This window comes from Rattus norvegicus, chromosome 2 (assembly GCF_021556685.1).
Source record: "Rattus norvegicus strain SHRSP/BbbUtx chromosome 2, alternate assembly SHRSP_T2T, whole genome shotgun sequence".
NCBI lineage: Eukaryota > Metazoa > Chordata > Mammalia > Rodentia > Muridae > Rattus > Rattus norvegicus.
This window is the reverse complement of record NC_141535.1, coordinates 37855442-37878774: the sequence shown is the minus strand read 5'-3', so window position 1 is coordinate 37878774 and position 23333 is coordinate 37855442. Positions and strand designations below refer to the sequence as shown.

Sequence of the window (23333 nt, the reverse complement as noted above, 5' to 3'; positions counted from 1 at the left end):
GGAGGGGAGGGGAGATGAGGGAGGGGGAGAGGGAGGGAGTTGAGGGAGAGAGGGAGGGAGTTGAGGGAGATAGGTGAGAGAAGGAGAGAGGTGAGAAAGGGAGAGGGAGAAGAACAGGCAATCAAATGTTCTAAAACTTCCAAATATGCAAATAATCGAAATTGAATACACAATATAATAAGACAGGATGGAATAGCTGCTTTAGAAGGAGGAGCCAAAGTTCTCTGAGGACATATTGAATCTGACCTGGATGACAGAAAGGAAACAACTTTACCACAAACACAAAAGATCTCCAACCAAGAAGCCTGTCCTGCTTAGAGAATATACGCATAGCCAAATTCTATAATCCCATTGGCTGCCTAAAAACTTCTCTTACTCTATTTGTGTCACCACCATACGACTGAACTTCATATAGCGAGGCACTGTATGGTTCAGCCCCGACACCCATTGCGATAAAGTTGCTTTTAGTTACATTGGAAACGCATCTTGCACACTGTTCTGCCCTGATTTAAAAAGGCTGGAGTAGAGCAAAGCCTCATTCATTCGCATATTGTTTTCAATAGTTTTCTCTCCTGTGTTCTGGGGAAACCTGGTTCTAATGCTTCCTTACACAGCTACATGGGGTCAGCACAAGAGATGCTACTCTGGGGTCACTGGTGGCACCATAGTGAACCAAAGGAGACAGAAAAGGACAGTGAGCATTATAGCAAGGGGATAGTGCCTCATCACATAGGGTACAGAAGAGGAGCCCCATGTTCAGGATAACCATTATTCTCTACCACACGCTTTGTGGTACAATGAAGGTCTACTTATCAAAATGTAGAAAAACCTTGAAGTTATTCTTAACATAGATCGGCAACTTACAGAATGAATATAACCAATTCGCACTCTCGAGTGCACGCTCTCTAAGGCAAGAGAGGGCACAGGTAGGTTACTCCGCAAACACCCTGTGCTTCTTTAGTTCCCTGCACAGTGCAGACTCAGAAAAGCTGAGAGCCACTCAGAACAAGCAGCTGTGCCTCTGATGTAAGCTGCATTCATTCCGTTCTTCCCACTCAGTCAGAACAAAGGCTGTCCTGAAAGCCTCTTCTGTAAGGACCATCCCCAACAGATGATGTGTCAGGGCACACGAGGCATAGGAAAGTTGCCTCTTCCATCAAGGAAAGGACAGGGCAGGGATACAACATGAGCTCTGAGAAGAATGGTTTGTCTTGATTCTTGCACAGAAGTACACACATGGGTGATACTGACTTGCTGGTCCCTGGAGAGCAGATTAAGGTCCTGAAAGGAGACCCTGTCAGTGGCAGTGTGCCCTCTGACTGTTACTGGGTGGCTGAAGAAAAGAGGAAAAGCAAGAATAGAAGAAAAGGGATGGAGAAAAGGGCAATATATGAAAATACATATCTTTTCATATAAGGACTTTAGTACTAAGAGAAGGGAAGACAAGAGATCTCTAGGGTAGGTGTGACCAAAAGAGCCCCTCCCAGTCTTCTGGCCAATACCTAGAACTTGTGAGGCTGGAGGATCTGTGGCCCTCCTGAGGTGCCTCATACCTGATGTGGCCTTCTTCCTCCTGAGAGATGAACCATTTCTAATGAATGTGAGAATTTCCAGCCTTCCTTTCCATGGTTTGTTTCTCTCGATTTCCCCTCAAACATCCCTCTTCTGTTATCTATAAACAGGCTAAAAATACATGTGAATTCCCAAGGAGCTGAAGGCAAAAGTCTTTGCAAGACCCTAAGGAAAGTGACCGAAAGTTTAGTGCCCTAGTTCTAAACAGGGATGGCGCTGTCTGAGCGTGGCTTCAAGGCACTCTGCAGGCGTTCTCATTCTCACTCCCATCCCCTCCCCCAAGCAAATATTTGTTCACTGAGGCCTGAAATTGATTTTCAGGGGACAGGACTTTTCATTTCATAATAGGAAATGATTTTGGATGCATAGTCACTCTCTTAGGCAAAGCAAAATACGATTTTGAAGTCGCCATTTGGAAGCATGCTGATCTCCTTTCCTGAGAGCAGGATGGGGAGCCCAACCAGGTATTATATAACAAGTCTCCCATTCCAAGACCAGCACAGCAAAGGAGGGAAGCTGGGGCTGAAGACCTCAAGTGGGTTACTGATTGGGCGTGTAGAGCACTATCTTTTCTTCTACGTCCTTCATGCAGCTCAGAAGAACATCTACAAACTGACCCTGATAACTTCACTCACCACCAGCAATGCCCCATACTTGCCCCTGTATCCAACTCTAGCACACACAAAGGATCTTAAACCACTTTGTAGAACCTCAACAGACATCTTCTGTGTGTCCTTCTGCCTAAGATAATATAATTCTACCCAGCTCAACACTTAGCCCTTCCCCCTGGCCTGAACTTTATTTGGGATCATAATTTAGAGGTGACTTCCTTCAGAAAGCTGCTCCTGACACCCTAACTCCGGGCTGGTTCCTGTCCTTCAAAGATGCCACATACATACAGTTTGTCATTTATCCCCTGTTTTCTTGTCTGTTGCTCTTTGTAGACTTTGGTGGTCTTGAGTGTATTCCCAGCATCCAACAGAACCTGGAGCAAAGACTCAAGAAATGCTTATTGAATATGTAGATGAATATCTTGCATTTTTCCACCTTATGTCAACAGAAAGGGAATGTAATTAGAGAGGAAAACACAACAGAAATGTCGACCTAAAAGTATGCGTATTCCCCTTCCTAGCTAAAAACGTTTGTTTTTTTTTTCCATCAAAATCACAGAAAAATATATTAGGAAAAGATTAAGTCCATATTAGGTTGTCAGGGCGGAGTAATTGCTTTATGGAATAATGCTATATCTCAATAGATATGAACAATAAATTCATTTGTGGCATAGTCCAATGTAGTCAGAGTTACGGTGGGACATTCATCCAGCTTTCAGAAAACATGAGAATTCTATAGGTGAATGTTTAGGACGGTTCTGGCGTTGTCTGTAATTATCACATGGCCCCTTCCAACTAACTGTAGAGGGAAACAGTAGAGCCTGGGAAACACAGAACAATGCCTATAACTCTAAAACACAAGACAAGGGGGACCTCAGCAGATCAAAAAGGTTAAAGAACGTCTCCAAACTGGCGATTCAGATTGAATTTCAGAGGAAGGAAAGAAAAGAGGACACCAAGCAGATTTTTTTTAAAGGCCGGGAAGAAAAAAAAAAGGAATTCAAAGGATAGAGAAGTTCTCTAAAAAGAAAGAAAGAAGTCAAATCCAAAGACACTTTAAACCCAGGCATCAAATTCAAACCATAGGAAGGGTTTCTTTTTTTTTTCTTTTTCCTTTTTTATTGGATATTTTATGTATTTACATTTCAAATGTTACCCCCTTTCCTGGTTCCCTGCTCTCCCATCCTCCCTCCCCCTGATGCTATGAGGATGCCCCCTCCCACCCACCCATTCCCTCCAGCCGCACTGCCCTGGCATTTCCCCACCTGGGAGTGGAGCCTTCACAGGACCAAGTATTTATGACTGTGTATTAGTAAGGCCTGCAGCTTATATTTAAATGGTTAATATATGTAAAATTCATATATAATTTTAGATGCCCTCTTACAGGTAATTTTTGAAAATAAAGGGTAAATCCTAATCAAGCTTCAAAAGATAACATAAAAAAGAACTCATGCAGAGACATATTTAGAAGCCATTTTAGGATTCAAAAGTTTAAAGATTATACCCTACAACTTTTCAGAGATCCATAAATAGAGCACGTACAGAAGCCGTCACTAGCTATAAATAGAAGCTGAGAGAACAATGCCATCGAGTTCTCAGAGAAACTTCATTTGAACATAGATCTCTGTGCGTAGCCAATAGAACTTCAGCAAGACCACGGCGGGCGAGGGAGAGGAGGGAAAGGATGCATAGTTTGAGGCACAGAAAGGCTAAGAACCTTTGTTCCACAGACCTCTGAAGTCATCCATCAAAGGTATATTCCACACATGTCTTCACCACGTCATCGTCAAAGTTTAAAAAGTAGAGGGCTTTCCCCAGAAGTGCCCCTTGGCCCTCTCCCAAGTCACCCCGTTCAAGCCCAGGGATGAACTCTGCCCAGAGGTGGTGGCAACGGGACAACTGTACTTGTGTCTGAAGGCAAATGCAAATGGCTTTAAGAGGTCATTGCCCTCCAACTGTGACATGATAACCTGCTAAATTATGTGCTTAATTAATTTACCCCCAAAAAGTTGGGAGAAACGATTCTTCAGGCAAGCTGCCTGCCCCGGGATCAACATGCACAAAGCACACCACCAAAGATCACAGCTTCCCACCAGTCCACTTGTGCTTATGCTTCGCCTGGCTTCTCCAGGGTCCCTTGCTGCTGTGCTTTGAGGAAGTGTGCACAGTCCCCACTTCGTGGTGTGTCCATTCTCCTTGTATTGCTAACTTAGTGGACTGAAGACGAAGCGCCATCACCAGTTACTACAGGACAGACTTCCCCCAGGGGCCAGTCTTCTCACAAGCGTGAGGGTTGGTTTGTTTGTCACCAGCATTGTGAAGGCCCAGCTAAGAGCTTCTACGTCGTAAATGCTCAATGACAGGCATTTCGATTTCTCTAGAACTATGTCTACATATTAAAAATAAAGTTGAAGGGGCTGGGGATTTAGCTCAGTGGTAGAGCGCTTACCTAGGAAGCGCAAGGCCCTGGGTTCGGTCCCCAGCTCCGAAAAAAAAGAACCAAAAAAAATAAATAAATAAATAAAAAATAAAAAATAAAAAAAAATAAAGTTGAGTAAAAGAGTATAAATCACAAGATAGACATTTTTCTCCAAACTGCACAATGGTAAACAACAACATTTTGTATAGTTTTTATTATTATCTGCTGGTGGCTCGTGCCTGCCATCTCAGCGCTCAGCAAACTGAGACAGAGGGATTGCCATGAGTTTGAGGCCAGCCTGGGCTACATACTGTCCATACATCTAGGGCTGTGTAACAAGACCTTGTCTAAAGGAGAAGCGAAGGAGGAGGAAAAGAGAGAGGAGATCAGCAAAACAGCCAGGAGGAAGAAGAGAAGGAGGAGAAAACCAGTCTTTCTCACACAAACATGCATGCACATGCATGCAAATACACAGACACGTGCACATACATGCACACACATGAAAATACACAGACACATACACACATAAACACACACACTACCAAGCCTAGTGTTTGGAACTTATCTGATACTCAAGAAATATTTATTTGGGACATAACTGAGGAGCAAATAAAGAAATAAAGAAGCCGGAGTAGGTGAAAGCTGAGTTATCTGACCTTGTGGGTCATTTCCACAGTAATATTCCTCTGTGGCTATAAATAGTTTCAAGGTAAAATAGGAGATTATGACAAAATATGTGCCTAGACCAAGGGCTGTGATCCTCCATCTAATTTCATGTCACCTTGTGGTGGAACCAATGTTTAGTGTTGTTTGGGGATTTATTTGAGACCAGTCATACAAGCACAAGTCTTAGTTAAGGCTGGGCAGTCACTCAGGATGAGGCCTTTCAGCTGATAAGTCTGTCACGTCAACACAGGACTGCTGCATCACTGGGCCGCATTTTCTTCACATAGACTGCTGCTGTGTTAAAGGAGATTGGAGAGCCAAGGAAATGCTCTGTGGTAGCCTGAGAAAGTCAGTGTCCAGGATCAGAGATAACAGCAGGAGGCTCCCACTCTCCCTGCTGAGTGTCACCTGCTCCTGACCCTGACACTCACGCCTGGCTCTGAGAGCAAAAACCCAGCTTAGGTTCACAGGCTAAATCCCTGCTCCCAAGAGGGTTATCGAAGTCACTCATGCCAGGTTACAAAGCAACTCCTCATCAAAGGTAATGCTCTTAACTTGTTTTCACCTTTAGGTGGTATTGACCTCAACTATCATTCCAGAATGTTGTAGGAGCATACTATATACACAAAGACACACACACACACACACACACACACACACACACACACACACACAGTTGCTTCATACCACAGCGAGACGTTGGGCTTAATGAGGCATTTGACTCAAAGCATAGCAGTCTTTATTAAGGCATCCTGAGTAGAGATATTGCATTGCTGATTTTTTTTACCCCCCTTCTCCTTACCTTCTCATTAGGAAAAGAAGCTAGTGGGGGAGCAAAGAGTCTGGACAGTAAAATTGAAGAGAATGCTGAAACGCCTGCCCTGGAGGACTCCTTGTCATCCCCTCTAGATAGCCAGCAGCAGTCCTGGCAGGTGGCCACAGATATTGAAAACACTGAAAGGTAAGTGGGATGTCCCCTGAGTGGACGCTGATCTTCCTCTGGCCCGTGTTCTTGGGGTTCTCAGATTCATGAGAAATGGAACTTTTTATGGTCTGACAGAACAGCTAGGTTGGCGGGAACTTGGAGTCTACCCAATCTTTAGAGGAGAACCTGGGGAGAGAGCAAGGTGGTAGTCGGGTCTCTCACTACGACAGAACTGCTAAGAACTCAAAGGTGAAAGATCTGTTTGGGCTCCTGACTTCGGGAGACAGAGTCCATGAGCACTGGCTCCATTGCCTTTAAGCCTGAGAGGATGGTGGGGAGCCCAAGACAGAAGATACTACTCACCTCCTGACAACCACGAAGCAGAGTGAAAGCAGAGAGGCTGGAGACAAGATGTAGCCATCAAAGGCACAACCCCTGGTGGTATATGACCTCCTCCTCCTCCTGCTTCTTCTTCATGCTTCATCCCTTGACACTCCGTCAGCCTCACACCCTTGGACTCCATTTTGAACATCCCAAGGGTCCTTCTTCCCTTTCCTCCAAATGTGCCCTGCCTCCTAGCTTTCCCTGCTTCCCAAAAATGTCATCAGATAATTGATCCATCAGTGCACTAACCTGCCAATTAGGTCAGAGCCCTCACAGTCCGACCATCTCTCAACACCGTCTCCAGCTGGGACCAAGCCTTCATAAACTTTGGGGACCATTCAGTGCTCAAGCCACATAAGAAGTCTACACCCTATGGCAGACAGTAGCAGGGTCTACAGCAATTTCAGGAACCTAGACCTCTGCCCATCTCCCTCATCCAAAGTGTCACATCCATCCCCATGGGAAATGAGACCAAGCAAAGGAAAGGCAGTGCTCAGCTGTAATCCCAGTATTTGGGGTCTCAAAACGAGAAAGAACCAGAAAAACAAAAACAAACAAACAAACAAAAACTAACAGGGCACTTTAGAAGGAAATAGGCAGAACTATTACTATTACCATCTCAATTCACCCATTGGCCAGTTCCTAAACCACTCTTTTTGTCTAAAGGAAAAGAACCTAAATTATCCAGACACTTCAGTAGATTCTTAGATGTGGGGTATTTGGAATAGCCTGCTTAGCGTTTTGACCAATTCATAGATTTTTCAAAGCACCTGGTCCTTCAGAATGAGTTCATGCACTGACCTCCACAGCTTACTGCTAGAGAGAGACTTCCTTCAAGACAGGAAAAAACAAAAACAAAACTACAATGATTCTATTTCGTCAGCGAAAAGAAAGCACAAATAATATAAGAACAAGGACCCAGCCCATCAATACGGTGAAATGAAAATACTACTTACTCTGTAGAGCTTAAAAAAAAAAAAAAAAGAATGAGGCCAATATGAGGCCTTCACGCTAATGCCTGAACCCTTTGCTATGAATGTCCTCAGAGCTAGCACAGAGCAGTCGGATGAACCTGGGGTAAATCTGCTCTGTTTTCTCTGGGTATGGGGCTGAGTCACTGACACGATAATGAACATTTTATTTTTTTTATTTTTAGAAATGAAAAAAACATAACGGCGTTTTAGCCATCATGGTTCGACTTTCAGGTTGTAAAATAATTCCATGTTTATAGGAAATTGGAGCATCCGTGTAGTCGTGTGCTATTAATATAACTTGCATAAGCCCCGATATCCAGTAATTCAAACAATAAAGTTTGTCTCTTTTTTATAGAGGTGTGGACAAATGATGAAAGAGTTATGTATCTTAATTTATAAAATAAAGGATTCTCTGTTCTGCTCCCGGAGAAAGGGAGTACATCTGTCAGAATGTCATGGTCGCGACAGAAGCCATTTGCAAAACTATTTCCTTTTCATACACCTCAGACAGCAGTTAGACCCACACTTCATGCTTTAAAAAGTTGATCAGATGTGACGCCAAGTGTAGAGTAGGATAGCCTGCCATGCTGGCAATGTTGCTGGGTGGAATGTTAGTCCAGATTTTGGTCCAGGGAGATGGGCAAGCTTGAGGGAAAGGGGCAGCAAGAAACGCACGCCGGGGTGAACTTCTTTGGTATGAGGGTTCTCTCTGCTCAGTACTCGGTGCGCCTTAAACTGGGCTGGCATTTAACTCGTTAGAGGAGCTCTTTAAAAGTCACTGGTGTCTGACCATTCCGGAAGTCAACCCAATCAGGTTCACTTCTTGGATACAGGGGGAGCTTAGGTGATAAACAGAGGTGCGCATGCGCTTAGTTCTTCCCCTCCCATCTGACTCGGCTGGAGATAATTAGTGGAGGCTTTATGGAGGGTGGTCATGCCTCCCTGGCTTGGGTATGTGGCCTCTCCCAACAGTGCTTCTCCAACCTGCTGAGAAGCACCGGAAACACAGCTGCTTCATGGAGCAGACTGAAAATTTCAAATCTGAGCTTATGTGGTGGTTCTCTCCTCAACTTAAAACAAGAGCAGTAGATATAGAACCTTTAACTTGGGGATTTTCCTTTTCTTATCTACCTGTTTTGAGATAGGGTCCCACTAAGTACCTGAGGCTGGCCTTGGCTCACTCTGTAGTCCAGGCAGGCCTGGGCTTCTGACCACCTGCCTCTGACTCATAAGTAGCTGTATGTACAGTCGTGTGTACCCAGCTTTACTTCAACGTTAGAATTCTCTTCCCCCACAAATATTTTTTAAAGAAATTTATTTATCTCTTCATTTATGTGCACTCAGGTGTGTGTATGTGTATATAAGTGTGTGCTACATATGCAGGCCAAAAGGCAAGTTTTGGGAGTCTATTTTCTTCTAGCATGTGGGGTCCTAGGAATTGACTTCAAGTCATCAGTGGCCCCCGGTGGCCTCTCTTCCAGCATCTCTACTATGAAGAGCTCGTCTCTGGAGATCTCAGAATGTGTCCCTTGTCCATCCTGGTGGGACAAGCCCATCTCAGCACTTCCCATCTTCAGGAAGCTGAAGTAGGCAAGTCAGTAACTCAAGGCCATCCTCCAGGACCTGTTCTCAAAGAAACAAATGCTACGTGTGTAGTTCGCTGATAGAGATAGGGGCATTCTTGAGGCCCCGGGTTTGATGCACACAACAAGAGAGCTGTAACAGTTACTGCTCTGCTATCATTTAATCCTGCTCATGGCAAGGGGAGACTTAAAACAGACAGCAAGGCATCTGCACAGGGGCACAGCCATCTGACCGCAGCCCCAGCGATGCATCCCCAGGAGCCCACTGTTCCAGTTGTGTGTCCTTGGCCTCTCCCTGTAGATCCACAGTACTCTCCTCATTATAAACGCTCTCCACTGAATTCAGCCAGGTCAGGCTAAAAGCAGAGATGCCAAGGACTGGAGCCAAATCCTCTTTGATATTCTTTCCTGTAAAAGCAAAGTAAATTCAGTGTGCCTATCAGAAAGTAAAACTGGTAAAATTCGATGTGGAATCCCGCCCCTTCATTCGTCCCATAGAACGCACTGCTTGAGGCTTCACTTGGGAAAACACGCGGCTAATTTTTCTCTCTGTCAACTTTTGCAGAGACATGCGAGAAATGAAAAACCTTCTTAGCAAACTCAGGGAAACGATGCCTTTACCGCTGAAAAATCAAGGTGAGTCTTGGGATTTCTCTTCGAGGCAGAGTGTGTTGGACTTGGAAGTTGCTTTCTCAGCGAGACATTGCAAGGGTTTCCCACAGAGAGAGGGAGCCTTCTTAGAGAGAGTGGATGGAGCTGTAGTCTTGGTGAGTGCGTTTCCTCTGATGGAAAGAGGATGCCCACATCCCTGACAGACCTGTCCTGTACTGTGGAAAGAGCCACACCAGGGTTGCCTCTAGAAGAGGACCAAGAACGTGGCCCCGGTCTGCAGGAGGTTTACAGACTACTGGAGAAATATCCCTCCATTTACATGCTTAATTATATAAAAGGAATAATAGAAAGTCAATTGGGGACACATGGTGTATCATTGTCCTGAGTGCTTCACATGTATCCGCTATGTTTGTTAACATAATTACAATTTTTTTCATTTGTTTGTTTCTCCCATACTAGGGGTCAAAGTTAGGGCCTTCCATGTTAGGCAGGCAGTCTACCACTGAGCTAGATTTCCAGTCTCCTATTAAAATCTAACGATCATTTAGGAAGATTCTATTAGTCTTCCTAATTTGCAGAGAACTGAGGTGTGGGGGTTAGTCGGCTTTTCCAAAGTCATACAGATTGTAGTAAAATGACCGGGCTGTGGATTTGAACTCGTCTCCGGAGGATGCAAAAGGATCCAACCTGACAGAGACCCGTAAAGGGATATTCACCGGAATAAGGGATGGTCCTGATTTTGTTAGCTATTAGATGCCGGGCATCTGGATCCTGGAGCACAGTTAGAATTACCACGCGGCACAAACAATAAACGTTTGTTAAATCTTTGCAGGACTCTAGGACTGAAGATGCGCAGAGAAGTGAATAATAAGTGCTTTACATTAAGCAGACTTAGCTAGAGCAGCCATGAGTGAAGCATTAGCTTCAGAAAGTGGTACCAAGAGGCAGGGAAAGGCTCTTTAGAGGCAAAGGAAAAAAAAAAAAAAACGCCCATCTCCTCTACCAAAGAAAGCCTGTGCAGGAGGGAGGGCAGTATACTGTCTGCCTGGGAGCAAGTGAAGCTGAGTGAAGGGGAGGGAGGAGGAGGACGACTTGGCAGCGGAACTGAAGTGCCTCTTGGCTCAGAGCTATCAGCAGAAGGTGGAGAGGTGGAAGCAGGCGAGAACACCAGACAAAGGCTGAGACGCTGCTTAAGCTGCACTGTGCTGGAGGCCTGGGTCCGAATATGTGGCAGGGCAGGAAGCAGGACAGGTAATTCCAAGTAAGCTTGTAGAGTCTGCTCACAGAGGCCTGGCCCAGTGCTGGGAACCAGTCCTGGGGGAAAGTAGACGTATAGTAACAGGACTACAAAGCAGCTGCTAAAAGCGCCTGTGGATTTAGGATGAAGGGCTTCCATTAAAGCTAGGCTTGAACCAGAGTCTGGCTCTGCCGCGACCCCGGGCAAGTGGTTTGACTTCTGGAAATTTCAAGGAGTCAGGGGAGACCATGTCGCATACTTCAGACGGTGGCTTGAGGTTCAGAGAGGCAAGATACACCGCATACCTAGCATTGACCTTACAAAGAGCAATCAACTGATAATCAACTTCAAGGAGATGTTTGTTGAGTAGGATGTGGGAGAGAGAAAATAAAGTTCTGAAAGGAACCCGGGACTGCTTTGCCCTTGTGTTTGGAAACTTTTGTTATTGTTTAGCTGCTACACCACGCAGACTCGCTCAGAACTCTGAAGCATCGGTAAGCAGAGCTCAGCCTGCAGAGATCACGTGTCGTATCCGTGTCCAATCAGCCTTGACGTCAGAGAATAGGCCTCTGGGACTTTAATTGGAGCACACATTAGGAGTGATAGGTTTGGCAATCTCCCCTATGGACATTACCCCGCCCTCTTACTGAGGCAGCATTCAGCTTCCCAGGAGGGTAACTTCCCAGGGTACCCAGTCTGAATTTTGTGAATGCCACAAAATCTGTGTTTTTCCGTGTGAACCCATCTTAAAACTTCCTTCCACATCTAGTGCCAGTCCAGACAGCCATGGTGGAACTGTGCGTTAACGGGAAACGGAAAAATTCATTTTAATTCGGTAACTTTCAAAATCACAGAAGGTATAATAGGAATATTTTTGTATTTTATAAACGGAAAACTTATTGGGACTTTTCAGTGGATTTGTAAAATAAAAGAACAACGACAAGCGGTGGCGCTTTCCGTGAAAACTTAAAGGGAAGAAATCACCCAAGTAAATAATCCGAGGTCTTAAATCATGAATCCATCTGGAAAATAAAAATTTGATTTATTCACAAGGTGGTTCAGGCCCATTCTAATAATAAAAAGAATAGTCGAAGCAAAGGACTTTTGGAAATCCAGGCACCTTCGTTTTGTGGGGAAATACAGACACTTAGCAACGTGGCCTCCACTCACAGTGTGCTGTCAGTGTGCTGGCAGTGGGCAGAGAGCTGTGAGAATTGGAGGAAGGGGGCAGACAGGCCCTGAGGGAAGGATAAACAAGCTCTGGGGACATTTTTTTTGACAGATACATAAGGCCGTGCCATTCAATTCATTTTAAAAATCATCCAGATTCTTATCTCTGGCCGCACAGACTGAGATGACCACAGAAGGTCCCTGGACTGGTAGTCTGTACCTTCTGCAGGTCTGACTTAAGGTGTACAGGGAATGGGGTAACACGTGGAAAATGTATTCCGGTTCTTTCCCGTAGACCCTTGTTCTCAAAAGCTAATTCTAACTGGTTGAAAACCATTATAGAAAGCCATCTGTTTCTTTCCTGGCTTATTTCCTTTCTGTTTTTATTCTATTTGCATGTGTGTTGGAAACAGAAAAGGGGAGAAAGGTGTCACTCATGGTCCTGGCTTCTTGCACTTGGCCTGCTGACCATGTGAACCCCTGCCAGCTCAGACTCTCCTCTCCCCCAGCCTCCATTTTAGTTCTTCATTTGGAACTGGTCCAGGGTTCGCGTCAATATTGGATTACGTCCCTCCCACTCACTACTCAACAAACGTCCACTTGAAGTTGATTTTTAGTAAGAAAGAAAGCAGAGTGGCCAAGAGCAGGGATTTAGATCATCACTGAGCTGCCCACATTGTGGGCACTGTCTTCTCTGTCAGTGCCCTTAGAGCCTGAGCTCGGAGATGCCGGTACCCAGAGGGAGAATAAGCATCCCTGGTTCTGTGGCATCTCCATGGTGGGCTGCAGGCAATGTCCAGGTCTCCAGGCTCCAAGCCTGCTGTCCCTTCTCCTGCTCCAGTGCCCCTCCTGTCCTCCATTCTGGGTCATTGACGGTGCTGCAGGGAGCTTCATTAATTATGATCAGCTTGCTGTGTCAAATGGATTACAAATGGAGCCACCTGTGGGGAGCCCACAAGGTTACCAACAAGGGCTCAAAGGAGATTGGAAAGAGAAGGACAAGCGTCTTCTAAATGTGTGCTGTTAGAGAACAAAACAAATCAACAGAAATAGATTAAGCCTGAAAGACAGTTTCACCTTTGCTACAATTCTGACTTGATGAGGTCTGCGGGATGTGTTGGTATCTTTGCTCATTTGTGGAATCCAGGAGTTGAATAGCATGCCTTAGAATCCATAAGAACTGAATCTGCTCCAGAATGGAATTCAGTTAGGAGGCGAGAGCTGGATTCCAGATGAGACATGCTTCAGATATTATGTAATGCCAGAGAACTAGGGAGGAAGATATGACAGGTCAGATATGATTCATGAGGGAGAAAGCCGGATCAAGGATGAATCTGGGCTCAGTCTTAACTAGCAGAATAAATAATGGTATCAGTTATTCAGTTGAGAGAAGAAAGCAAGAGGCTTCAAGGTAGAACATGACTATAGTTTTAGGCAGGGAGGAACCCTGGAGGTGACAGTCAATAGTTAGTAGCATTGAGGGAAGACATGACCCAAGAAGGCTAGAAATAGATCTAAGTATCTTCAGAGTGGTGGCCATTGGAGCCCTACACACAGCAGAGACTGCCCCTGGGAAATTTGCCAAGAGAATGCTCTGGAATGCAAAACTGTAAGGCTTAAAGCAAAAGCAGACCAGTTCACAAAGGGATCCCAAGAGGAAAACCGAAAGAACATTGCAAAAATGAACCAAGATGTTTGCAAGAAGGAATAGTTAGCTATGTAGGGTGACTGGGCTGGGTAACGCCGCACAATCCACAGGACTCGACACAAGGTAGTCACTGGGGGTGATGGTCAAAGCTGCTGACTTGGCATTTGGGACAGGAAAGCCAGGAGGAGGAAGGTTATTCAGTGAGATAGAGAACTGGGACTGCAAGGATAAATAAATGAAGATTTCCATAAATGGTTGTTTTTAGCAATGGTAGGAAGATAGATGGGATTAGAGGTAGCTAATCTAGCCAGGCAATTGTCGACAGAACTGATGGGAACAGAAAAGGAGGTAGAGGCATGGAAGAGTCGGAAAGTACCTAGAAATAAAAAGCTGATGCTAATCTCGAGCGGGAGATTGCCGGTCAACTAGGGAGGGCAGGCTGCAGGGGAAGGGAAGTGTACGTACAGGCAAAGAAGAAATAGACAGTGGGCCTATGTCGGGGATTGTTTTAAGCAGTTATTGTTGGTGCTGTCCACTCCTTTATAAATGTTTTGATCCACCCTGACTAGACTATTTATTTGAACCTGACCAGGGCTGCCATTGGTGCCTCTTTGTCTGAGTTCATGCTACCCCCTTCATTCGGAATGCCTCCCCTTCAACAAACACTTATGTTCTTCTCATTCCTTTTGACCAAGAATGGTCACCAAAGGCCTACACAAATCTTCCGTGAGTGATGTCCTTTACATGGGAGTGACATCTCTGCCCCTCTCCTTGGGGAATTCTCACAGCACCGTATTTGGATCTTTCTGGTGCTTTGGTAAATGCAGTCTCACAGCTCGACATGAAAAGTTCTTTTAGGTCAGAGGTCATGTTTCTTTTAAACTCCATTTTGATACGATCCTTACTACCCAGCACAGGACGTGTTAGTTACCTACCTCATTGCTGTACCAAAAGGGCCTCACCAAAACAACTGGAGGAAGGAAGGATGCATTCCTGTTGGCTTACAGTTCCAGGACATCACATCTAGCATGGCAGATACCAGTAGGGAAGGCTTTGGGGGGAAGAAGCACAGGGCGTTTTTAGGTCTGCTAAGCCTCAGCAGACACCAGTCACATCGTTTCCATAGACAGGAGAGCATGAGTGTGATGCTCATCTCTCTTAGCTCAGTCCAGGACTCCATAGAGGACTAGTGCACACCTTGAGGGCAAACCCTCCCACTGGAACTAACGCCATTTACCAAGCCCCTCCCTAGCACAGCCAGAGATTTGTTTTCTTGATGAATCTACATCCCACCAAGTTGGCAAGCAGATTAAGCATCACCTAAGAGCCTTGCACTCAGTAGGTCCTCTGTTCACTTAGTGGTCCTCGAGGTCTGCCCTTATGACTTGTAAAGTCAGGAGCTTTAGGAGCATTTAAGAAATGCCGCTCTTCTGGTTCTGCCCCAGACCTACTGGTCAAGAAACTGGGGGCAAAGTCAGTAATCTGTGCATTGAAAGCGCTCAGAGGAGGCTAGTACAGCAGTCATTTAAGAGCCACTAAGTCCTTTCCCTCTCACACTCTCTGCCTCATTATATGTGATATATATTTTTAATATATAGTATATTATATAGTTATATAAAGGGTATGTTATATAGTTGTCATATTATATAATATAGCATATAGGTAATATATATAATACATAATTGCATATATGCATGTATATGCACATATGTACATACAGATATAGAGGGAGCAATAGAAGAGTTGTTTCAAAGACAACAACTCCTTTCTGGCTATTTCTCTTAACTATGTCTGAGAACAAAGCTTTAAACTCAGATTATCATTTGAAGCTTCTAAGTATTCTGTTCCTCTTATTTTTCCCAAAGTATACCAAAGTAACAAATATTAGCAGAAGAGAACTGAGTAATAGAGAAAGAGCCTCAGATTTCCTAAGCCACCCCAGGTCCTTGGACTGACTCTTGATGGCCGCTCCTGCTCTACCCTTCCCTTACTTTCTCCCCCACTTTTCTTCATTTTCTTTCCCACTTTCCATTTTCATTTTTCAAGCTCTCTTTAGTTATGGTTTTGTGAAATTGTGCACTTTGGGGGAAAGCCGTAAAAAGCCACACTCAAACATTCATTTACAGTAAAGACCAGCAACTCCCTAACGAGTCCACTAGACTTGCCCAGAGAGTTTAAGCAGAGTCAGGGAATGTTGCACTTGGTTCACATTATTTCGGCAGCCCCTCAGAAATCAGGCGAGATGTCAGTCCATGCTGCAGGATGTCTTTGCCTGGAGTTGAGCTAGCATCAAACCGTTCTGTCCATCTTTGCTAATTTGTTGAACCTTAGAACTTACTGCAGCTGTTGTCATCCTTTAAAGCTGTTCCAAATTGTGCAAGTATTTCCAAGCTCTTGCTTCTCCTCCATACACGGTGATGATGCGAAAAGCTGTAGTCTAGACAAAGGAGACACAAATGCACGTCAAAGACACCCAAGCCAGTAGCCATCCTCAATCAGTAACATGGCCTTTGCCTAGTGTCAGCATTTTCCCATCCACTTTAGACTATGACCACTTGTAAGTGACCCATATGCATGTGTACACATATCTATGCAGCATAGATACCCTGCACATACATGTATGTATATCCTATATGAAACATACACACTTACAAAGAAGGTGGGATGGGAGGAATACAAGGCTCTTCTACAGAAAGGGCTTTTTTATTTACTGTAATGAGTAAACAAGAGTCATGGTGAAAATCTCACCTCTGTGCTTTTAACATAAAAAAGATAGCAGGACACCCCTGTGATAACAGTAGGTGCCGACGTACTTTCCTTCGTAAATGTACAGCAGACACTTCCTTGTGTGGTGGGAAATGAGATGTAGGAATTTAAATGGTAGATATTACAAGTCAGAGAGAGGGGGGATCTTTGTTATCTATAAATATCTTCCTCGTTTTGATGACTCTGCTTCAAAAAAGCCCTGACTTGCCAGCGAGCTTGAATTTCAGGAAGGGTTGTCATTATCTAAAGAGAGCGTGAGCTAGCTACCCTTCAAAGCCCTATCCCGTTAGATTGAGTTCACTGACCATTTTGTAGTTAAAATAAAAGTCCCAGAAATGACAAAAACCTGAGTTATGTATTTATGTATGATTTCTCTCTGTTCTAAAAACATGATTTGCCTGTGATGGCCCCTCTGCACAGTGATGCCCGTGCTCAGGCACAGGGCCTAGCATTTCCTCCAGCGTCTTAGCTCTTCTGAGACAAGTTAAATATAGAAGGTAGAGACAGTAGTCTGAGCTCTCAAAAGACAGTGGCCTGGATAATTACAAATTATTTTCTCACAATTAAAAGAACATAAATGGACCTGTCTTTGTCCATGCTTGAAGAATCTGAGTTTTACAAGAGACAAGAAAGGTGACCATGTTAAGGTCATTTGCTATGCCTACCTGGACATCTGGTTTTTTGTTTGTTTTTTGGGTTTTGGTTTTGTTTGTTTGTTTGTTTTGTTTTTTGGTTTAAACATGCTTCTCAAGGCACAGCTAAATTTATCGCCATTGATCCCTGTCAGTTTGGGTGGTCAGAACTCATTTGCTAATAAATAGGACATATTGACACAGAGGAGACTTAAGGGAAGGTGAGGGGATTCCGGTACCTGGATGAAATAGTTTTATAAGAGACTCAGGAAGTCAGGGTTTATTTTTGTCCTGAACATCTAGTCTCTGTAACAAAGAAAAGCAAACGTCAACTACAAACCAGTTCCTTAATATAGTGAGCCTCCCTCCCGGCATCCACGCCTTCACCTAACTTTGGAGAATGGCCCTGCCAAGGTTCTATTTTCTTGAAAGTTGGAAATGGGAAAGGGGAGCCCCTCAACCCCATTCTGAAAAGCCACCTGGCCTTCATCAATGCCAACCATCCCTTTTGTCACACCAAGACCCAAGACTGTGTACTAGCTCCGCCCCTATGCTAGTTCTGCCCCTGTGCTAGCTCCGCCCCTGTGCTAGCCCCACCCCTGCTGGCAATTCCCAGCCTATACTCTGCCTGTAGCCTCTGAGACCCATGCTGGCCAATACTGCTCTCCCAGGGCCTCCCTATTGCTTCTCTTCTAGACCGCAGTAGGTTTTAAAAACTCAGCTCAGAAGAGCAAATTAATCTACTGGTTCATTTCTTTCTCTGCTTGTTTTTCACCCTAAAATTTTGACCCTCAAAGTGTTGATTCAATATTTATCAATCTGACCAGAATACATACATACATACATTCATACATACATACACACACACATACATGCATACATATACCATACAGGCATGCACACGTGTGTGTGTGTGTGTGTGTGTGTGTGTGTGTGTGTGTGTGTGTGTGTGTATAGAGAGAGAGGAGGGATGACCTTCTTGGAGGAAGTGCTGTCATGCTACCCACCATGATAATAATGGACTAAACCTCTGAACCTGTAAGCCAGCCCCAATTAAATGTTTTCCTTTATATAAATTGCCATGGTTATGATGTCTCTTCACAGCAATAAAACTGTAACTAAGACAATGTGTGATCAAATTATATATATATATGGAAAGACACAACAGAATATAGCATAAACTTCTAAGACAAGAAGAAAATTGAATGGAACCAAGAAAATTGTCCCATGTAAGGGAAAATAGTTACTAATTATCTATTTAACTGAGGCACTCAGCTGCCCTCAGAGTAAACTGCTTTTAAGTTTTTTTCCATTTCATCTTCACTTACGGTAAGTATCACTCACTATTAATTTTGATGTCCCAAATTTATACTTAAGGACATCGGAATTTAGTGAGGTTGAGTGACAGATGAGGGTCACAGAAGGTGGGTTTAGAAGACAAGACAAGCTTACTGGGAGCTGGATTGTTTCTATTAAGGTGTGTGAAACATCTCCCAACTGAAAGGCTATCTCTGAGCAGTTTCAACTTAATTGTAACCAGCGATTGTCAGCCTTGGAGTTTTTTGTCCCAGGCCACACCAAGAACACTGATGAGGTCCTTCAGGGAGGGGGAATAGCCTCTAACAATAAAGGGTTAATGAAGTCCTCCAATGCTCGAGATAGCCTCCAACAACACAGCGTTACCTGGTCCAACATGGCTGAGGTTTAAAACGTGGTAGACAGATGGTGGGTTTTTAAAGCCACCTCATAATGAGCAGATTGTTTTGTCTGTAACTCACTCCTGTGCGCGCTCTGTCCCATCGCAGATGACAGCAGCCTTCTGAATCTAACTCCCTACCCCATGGTCAGAAGACGGAAGAGAAGGTTCTTCGGGTTATGTTGTCTTGTCTCCAGCTAGGTGGGTCTTCTGGAAACTCACCGCCAAGATCACCTGAAAAACACCAACAGAACCGGAAGACCTCCACACCGCAGAACACTGAGAATGGTTTTGACCACGTTTTCTAGGCTTCCTTATTACTTTTATCTGCCTCTCCCCGCCCTTTTAAATGATTTCACACTTGAAAGCAGCTGCCATCAAGGAGAGGAAAAAAAAAAAAAAAAGAACAGATTCAAAGAGGCGCAGCCTGTTTTTAGAGGGATTTTTAAAAAGTTGACATTGTGCATGTCTGCTCTGAACCATGCCATGACAGATGCAAGAATTATGATTTTTAAATTATATAAAGGTTTTTTAAATGTATTATACAGAAAAAAATATTTCGCATATAATAGTATATCTGTAACTCTTGCTGATATGTTAACAATTTATCAGATATAAAAGACGTCTCTAAACATAGAAATCTATTTAAAACAGCAGAACTGTTCAAGAATCCAATCTATGAGTATCATTAGGAATATTATAACCAAACACACACCACCTCATGTGTAGCTTTCTCTTCACTCATTTACATTTAGTCTTCCATTCTGTCAGAATCTCTAAGTGTCAACGTAAAAAAAATCTTAATTTATAATACAACAGAATCATATATGAAAAATACATTTTGTAAATACACAGTAATCCTACTATCTTCGAACAATGCATATGGGCAACTAACTTTCTTTTAATCCAATGGTGTCTTTTTAAGCTTCTTGAAAAAAAGAAATGAAGTTATCCAGTTAAGAAATGGTGTAGTAACCTATACAATTACCCTCAGATGTAAAATTGAATATTATCACATTTTGTTTGGATTGAAACCTGAAGCATGGGTCCGCACATCAGCATAGTGTTAAATCTTATAGGCATGCTGGAATTAGCTCAGATCATAAAACTATTTAACATTTTACATTATGAATGAAAAAAAAAAGATGTTTTAGTTAAGCTTAGCTTGTCTCATTTTAGATGACTATGCAGATATGACTTTTCCAACGTGCACTCTGTGTCTTGTCTTATGCTTGGACTCTTGAGAGCAGGACACATTAAGCAATACTGTATCTTAGAAAAGAGGGCGCCACACGCTGTGTTGTCCTGCTCATGGCTCTGCTGCGCTCAATTTCCCACAAACTTGTAATATGCTACAAATCCTGTTTTAGTTCCTCCTGTCCTTCCTTTGGCCCTTTCCCGGGATGGAATTCCCCAGGAGTCTTTGCACTTTTGTTCCCTGCCCTGAAAGATCTCCAAGTCAGACTGGAGGCACTGGTGTCCAATCTTAAGAGGGACAGATTAGTTGCCTGTAAGTGACTTTAATCCCAGCCCTGGGGAGCGCTTATTTGTACATTAATACTCTGGCCTAAAAACTAAATATTTTAAAGCCTTTCACCTTCTGGAAGAGGGAAAGAGCGTGGACAATTATTGTATTAGGTTGAATTCTGTGAAATGGCTGGTATTTGACTGTTTTTGATCTATTATATAAAACAAGCAATTTCACAGAGTTCAACCTAAAATCTACAAAGGTAATCTACAGCACTTGGAATTTTCTCCTATCTTTATGTATCAAAAGTGAAAGAATTCAGGCGTGGAAGAGGTCTCCCAAGTCTATCGTAGGTCTACATTTCAATCCACCAGTTGCCGTCCGCCATATTCTTGCCCCACCCCACCCCCAACCCAGCTATGCAGGACGAAGTTGTTAGCTAGTGTACTGTTACTGGTGTGACTGGATTCAGTAAGAGAAGGACCTTTGACAAGCTATAAGTTACATACAGCTTTCTGAATGGAATTTTCGTGAAACAGTGGAAAGAATGTGCTGTTTGAAGACTCCTTACCAGGAACTACTCCCAACACTCCTGGCCCGCCATCTTGAATAAAACTCACTCCTCTCTCCTGATCGCAGGTCATTTCAAATGACATAAACTCCAAGGTTATCTCATTTTATCATTTATGAGCCGTTATTTCTAAACCGGCACCATCTCAGCTCCTGTCTCTGTTATCTCCCACACCCTGACTGGATTGAAAGCTTAACTCCAGCCTCGTTCCTAGCAACCCACGCAAACGTACTAAACTGATAAAGCCTGAGGCGCACAGCGCACGCTCTTGTGGATGCCTGACCTCAGCCTCTCCTGCTTCGTTCATTTGTGCCAGCTCTCTCCTTAGTCTCAGCGTGGCGACAACACCTTCTGTGCAAATGTCCTTTGTACAACTGAAGACTGTTAAAAAAAAAAATTCAGGTCTCACCTCCGTTTCTGAGAAGGCCGTAGCTATTCATGGAGATGGGAATTTGCCTAATTACCTAGCTAGACTTTCCATATCTGAGGTAATAGAGTCAACCACCTTATGTTTTATTCAGTGCTTGGTTTCCAATCTTTGCTCGGTTTTATAGTTCCCATAGATAGACACCCTCCAAGATTTACACATGTTTTTTTTAGTAGCAGGTCCTAAAGCAGCATTAATAATCAAGGTTCTGATAACTACATTAGCTCACGGTTGCCCTGGGCAATTCACCCCTCCCCTTGGATATGCTGAGTACATCCAGTAGGAGCTGCCCCTCTCTCCTGTTACCTGCCCAAGGACTTCCTCTGGTGTGGGTCCATGAGCTAAAGTTCTACTGCCTCTGCTCCTTGAGGGAAACGGTCTTTGAACTCAACAGAAGCAGCCAGTCGATCGGTAGGGGTCTGAGGAAAACACTGAGTATTCTCTCACAAACCCATGTATACAAACAGGAAAATATGGCACCCTTTTGTGACACACACTCATTTTATCACCATACTTTTTATATTCTATTTTAGGCTTTCCTGCAAATTATAATGAGTATATTTTTTTTTCTTTTTTGTGAGAAACCTGAAAAACATCGCCATGTTTAAAGAAAGTAAACATCATCTGAACTCTAGCGCAAATGTTTTGTTTAAAATCACATTTCTGGGCTCTAAATCAGTTGGGGCTAAGCTCAAAGACTCTTTTGGGAAAGACACATGACGTAACCTTCAGGCCAAAGTATCACTTTAAAGTCTGACCACTGATATTCGGCGTCTAGACACAGACTCACTGCAAACTTGCGCTGTGTCCCATTCATTAATGGGGTACAAAGCAAGCTGAAGAAGCAGAAGGGCCCTAATGGTGGTGTGGTGGAGGGGGGGGGGGTGCACTCTCAAGCTGGTGTGTTCCTTCCTACTCCTGTGAACCGTTAGGATGCTCAGATTTAGGCAAGACTGCCACCTAGTGGAAGCTGAGCTTCAGAAAGACCAAAGCAAATAAGCAAGGCACCTTATTTATTCCAGAAAACCTGCCAGTGGGCCTGATTAACAAGGAGCCCGCGACGACTTCCAGACTGTGAAAGTCTCAGGGTTGAGAAAATTAAGAATTACCGTGCAGCTTAAATCCCTTCCCCACACATCCGTGCCTAAGCAATATCTGTGTTCTCCTTTTGTTCTAAAATATTGCCACAGAATATGCTTACCTTTCCCGTAACTAAAGGTAAAATAAGGAAAAGCAGTCATACTATGTTGACCTCACAGTAAATTCTCACAGGTAACTACATCAACCACAATAGATCCAATGACATAAAATAACTGAGAACACTACATTTCAAATCTGAGAAAAGTCTGGATAATTAAGTTATGTAGAAATAACTAGTAAACCTCTCCTGGGTGCAATTTTAGGTCTATAGTTTAATCAAAATAAATTCTAGATGAAATAAGAATTCCTATTTTAAAACAAAGAAGACAAAATGATAAATACTTGCCATCCGGATTGGTGAAGATGTTGTTTCAGTGTGGTAATCAAAGCCTTTCTAAGCATAATACCAAAGTGAGAAAGAAAAGAGGGGTGGACTGATACCAGTTTTTAAAAGAATGTAAAACTCCTATACAGTAAACAAGCCAAATTTAAAGAAAATAATATTTACAATGCATGCAAGAAAGAGATTAGACCTCTACTATGTGAAGGAACCCAGCACTTCGGGAAGTCGCTATGGTTTACAAGACCTGTACTTTCCCCATGACTGCTTGTGTGATTGTCTGTATGTCCCACTAAATTGAAAATACAAAAGGCATCAATCACATACACTTTGCTTAACATTGTTTCCTCAGCTCCTAGCATGGTGCTGTATACAAGCCAAATACTGAAAACATACTCATTGAATGAGTAGATCGTGAGCGAGTGGCAAAAATGTTTTGAGATTCAGAGGGAAAAAACAAATCAAACTTTCCAGTTTGAGGTCAGGATTCAA

General features: G+C 43.6%; 1 protein-coding gene across 2 annotated transcripts in view; it reads left to right on the top strand.

Moving 5' to 3' along the window:
- The window catches only part of Rgs7bp (regulator of G-protein signaling 7 binding protein), a 94998-nt gene extending 73003 nt beyond the window's left edge, over positions 1 to 21995 (top strand). Inside the window, exons 4-6 of one of the 2 annotated variants that reach the window (XM_087618026.1) lie at positions 6082 to 6229; positions 9700 to 9770; positions 19005 to 21995. In XM_087618026.1, coding sequence (XP_087474152.1) covers positions 6082 to 6229; positions 9700 to 9770; positions 19005 to 19096 — 311 coding nt within the window. In that variant the 3' untranslated portion in view covers positions 19097 to 21995. 2 annotated transcript variants of the gene reach the window in all.
- The last annotated feature ends 1338 nt before the right edge of the window (positions 21996 to 23333 follow it).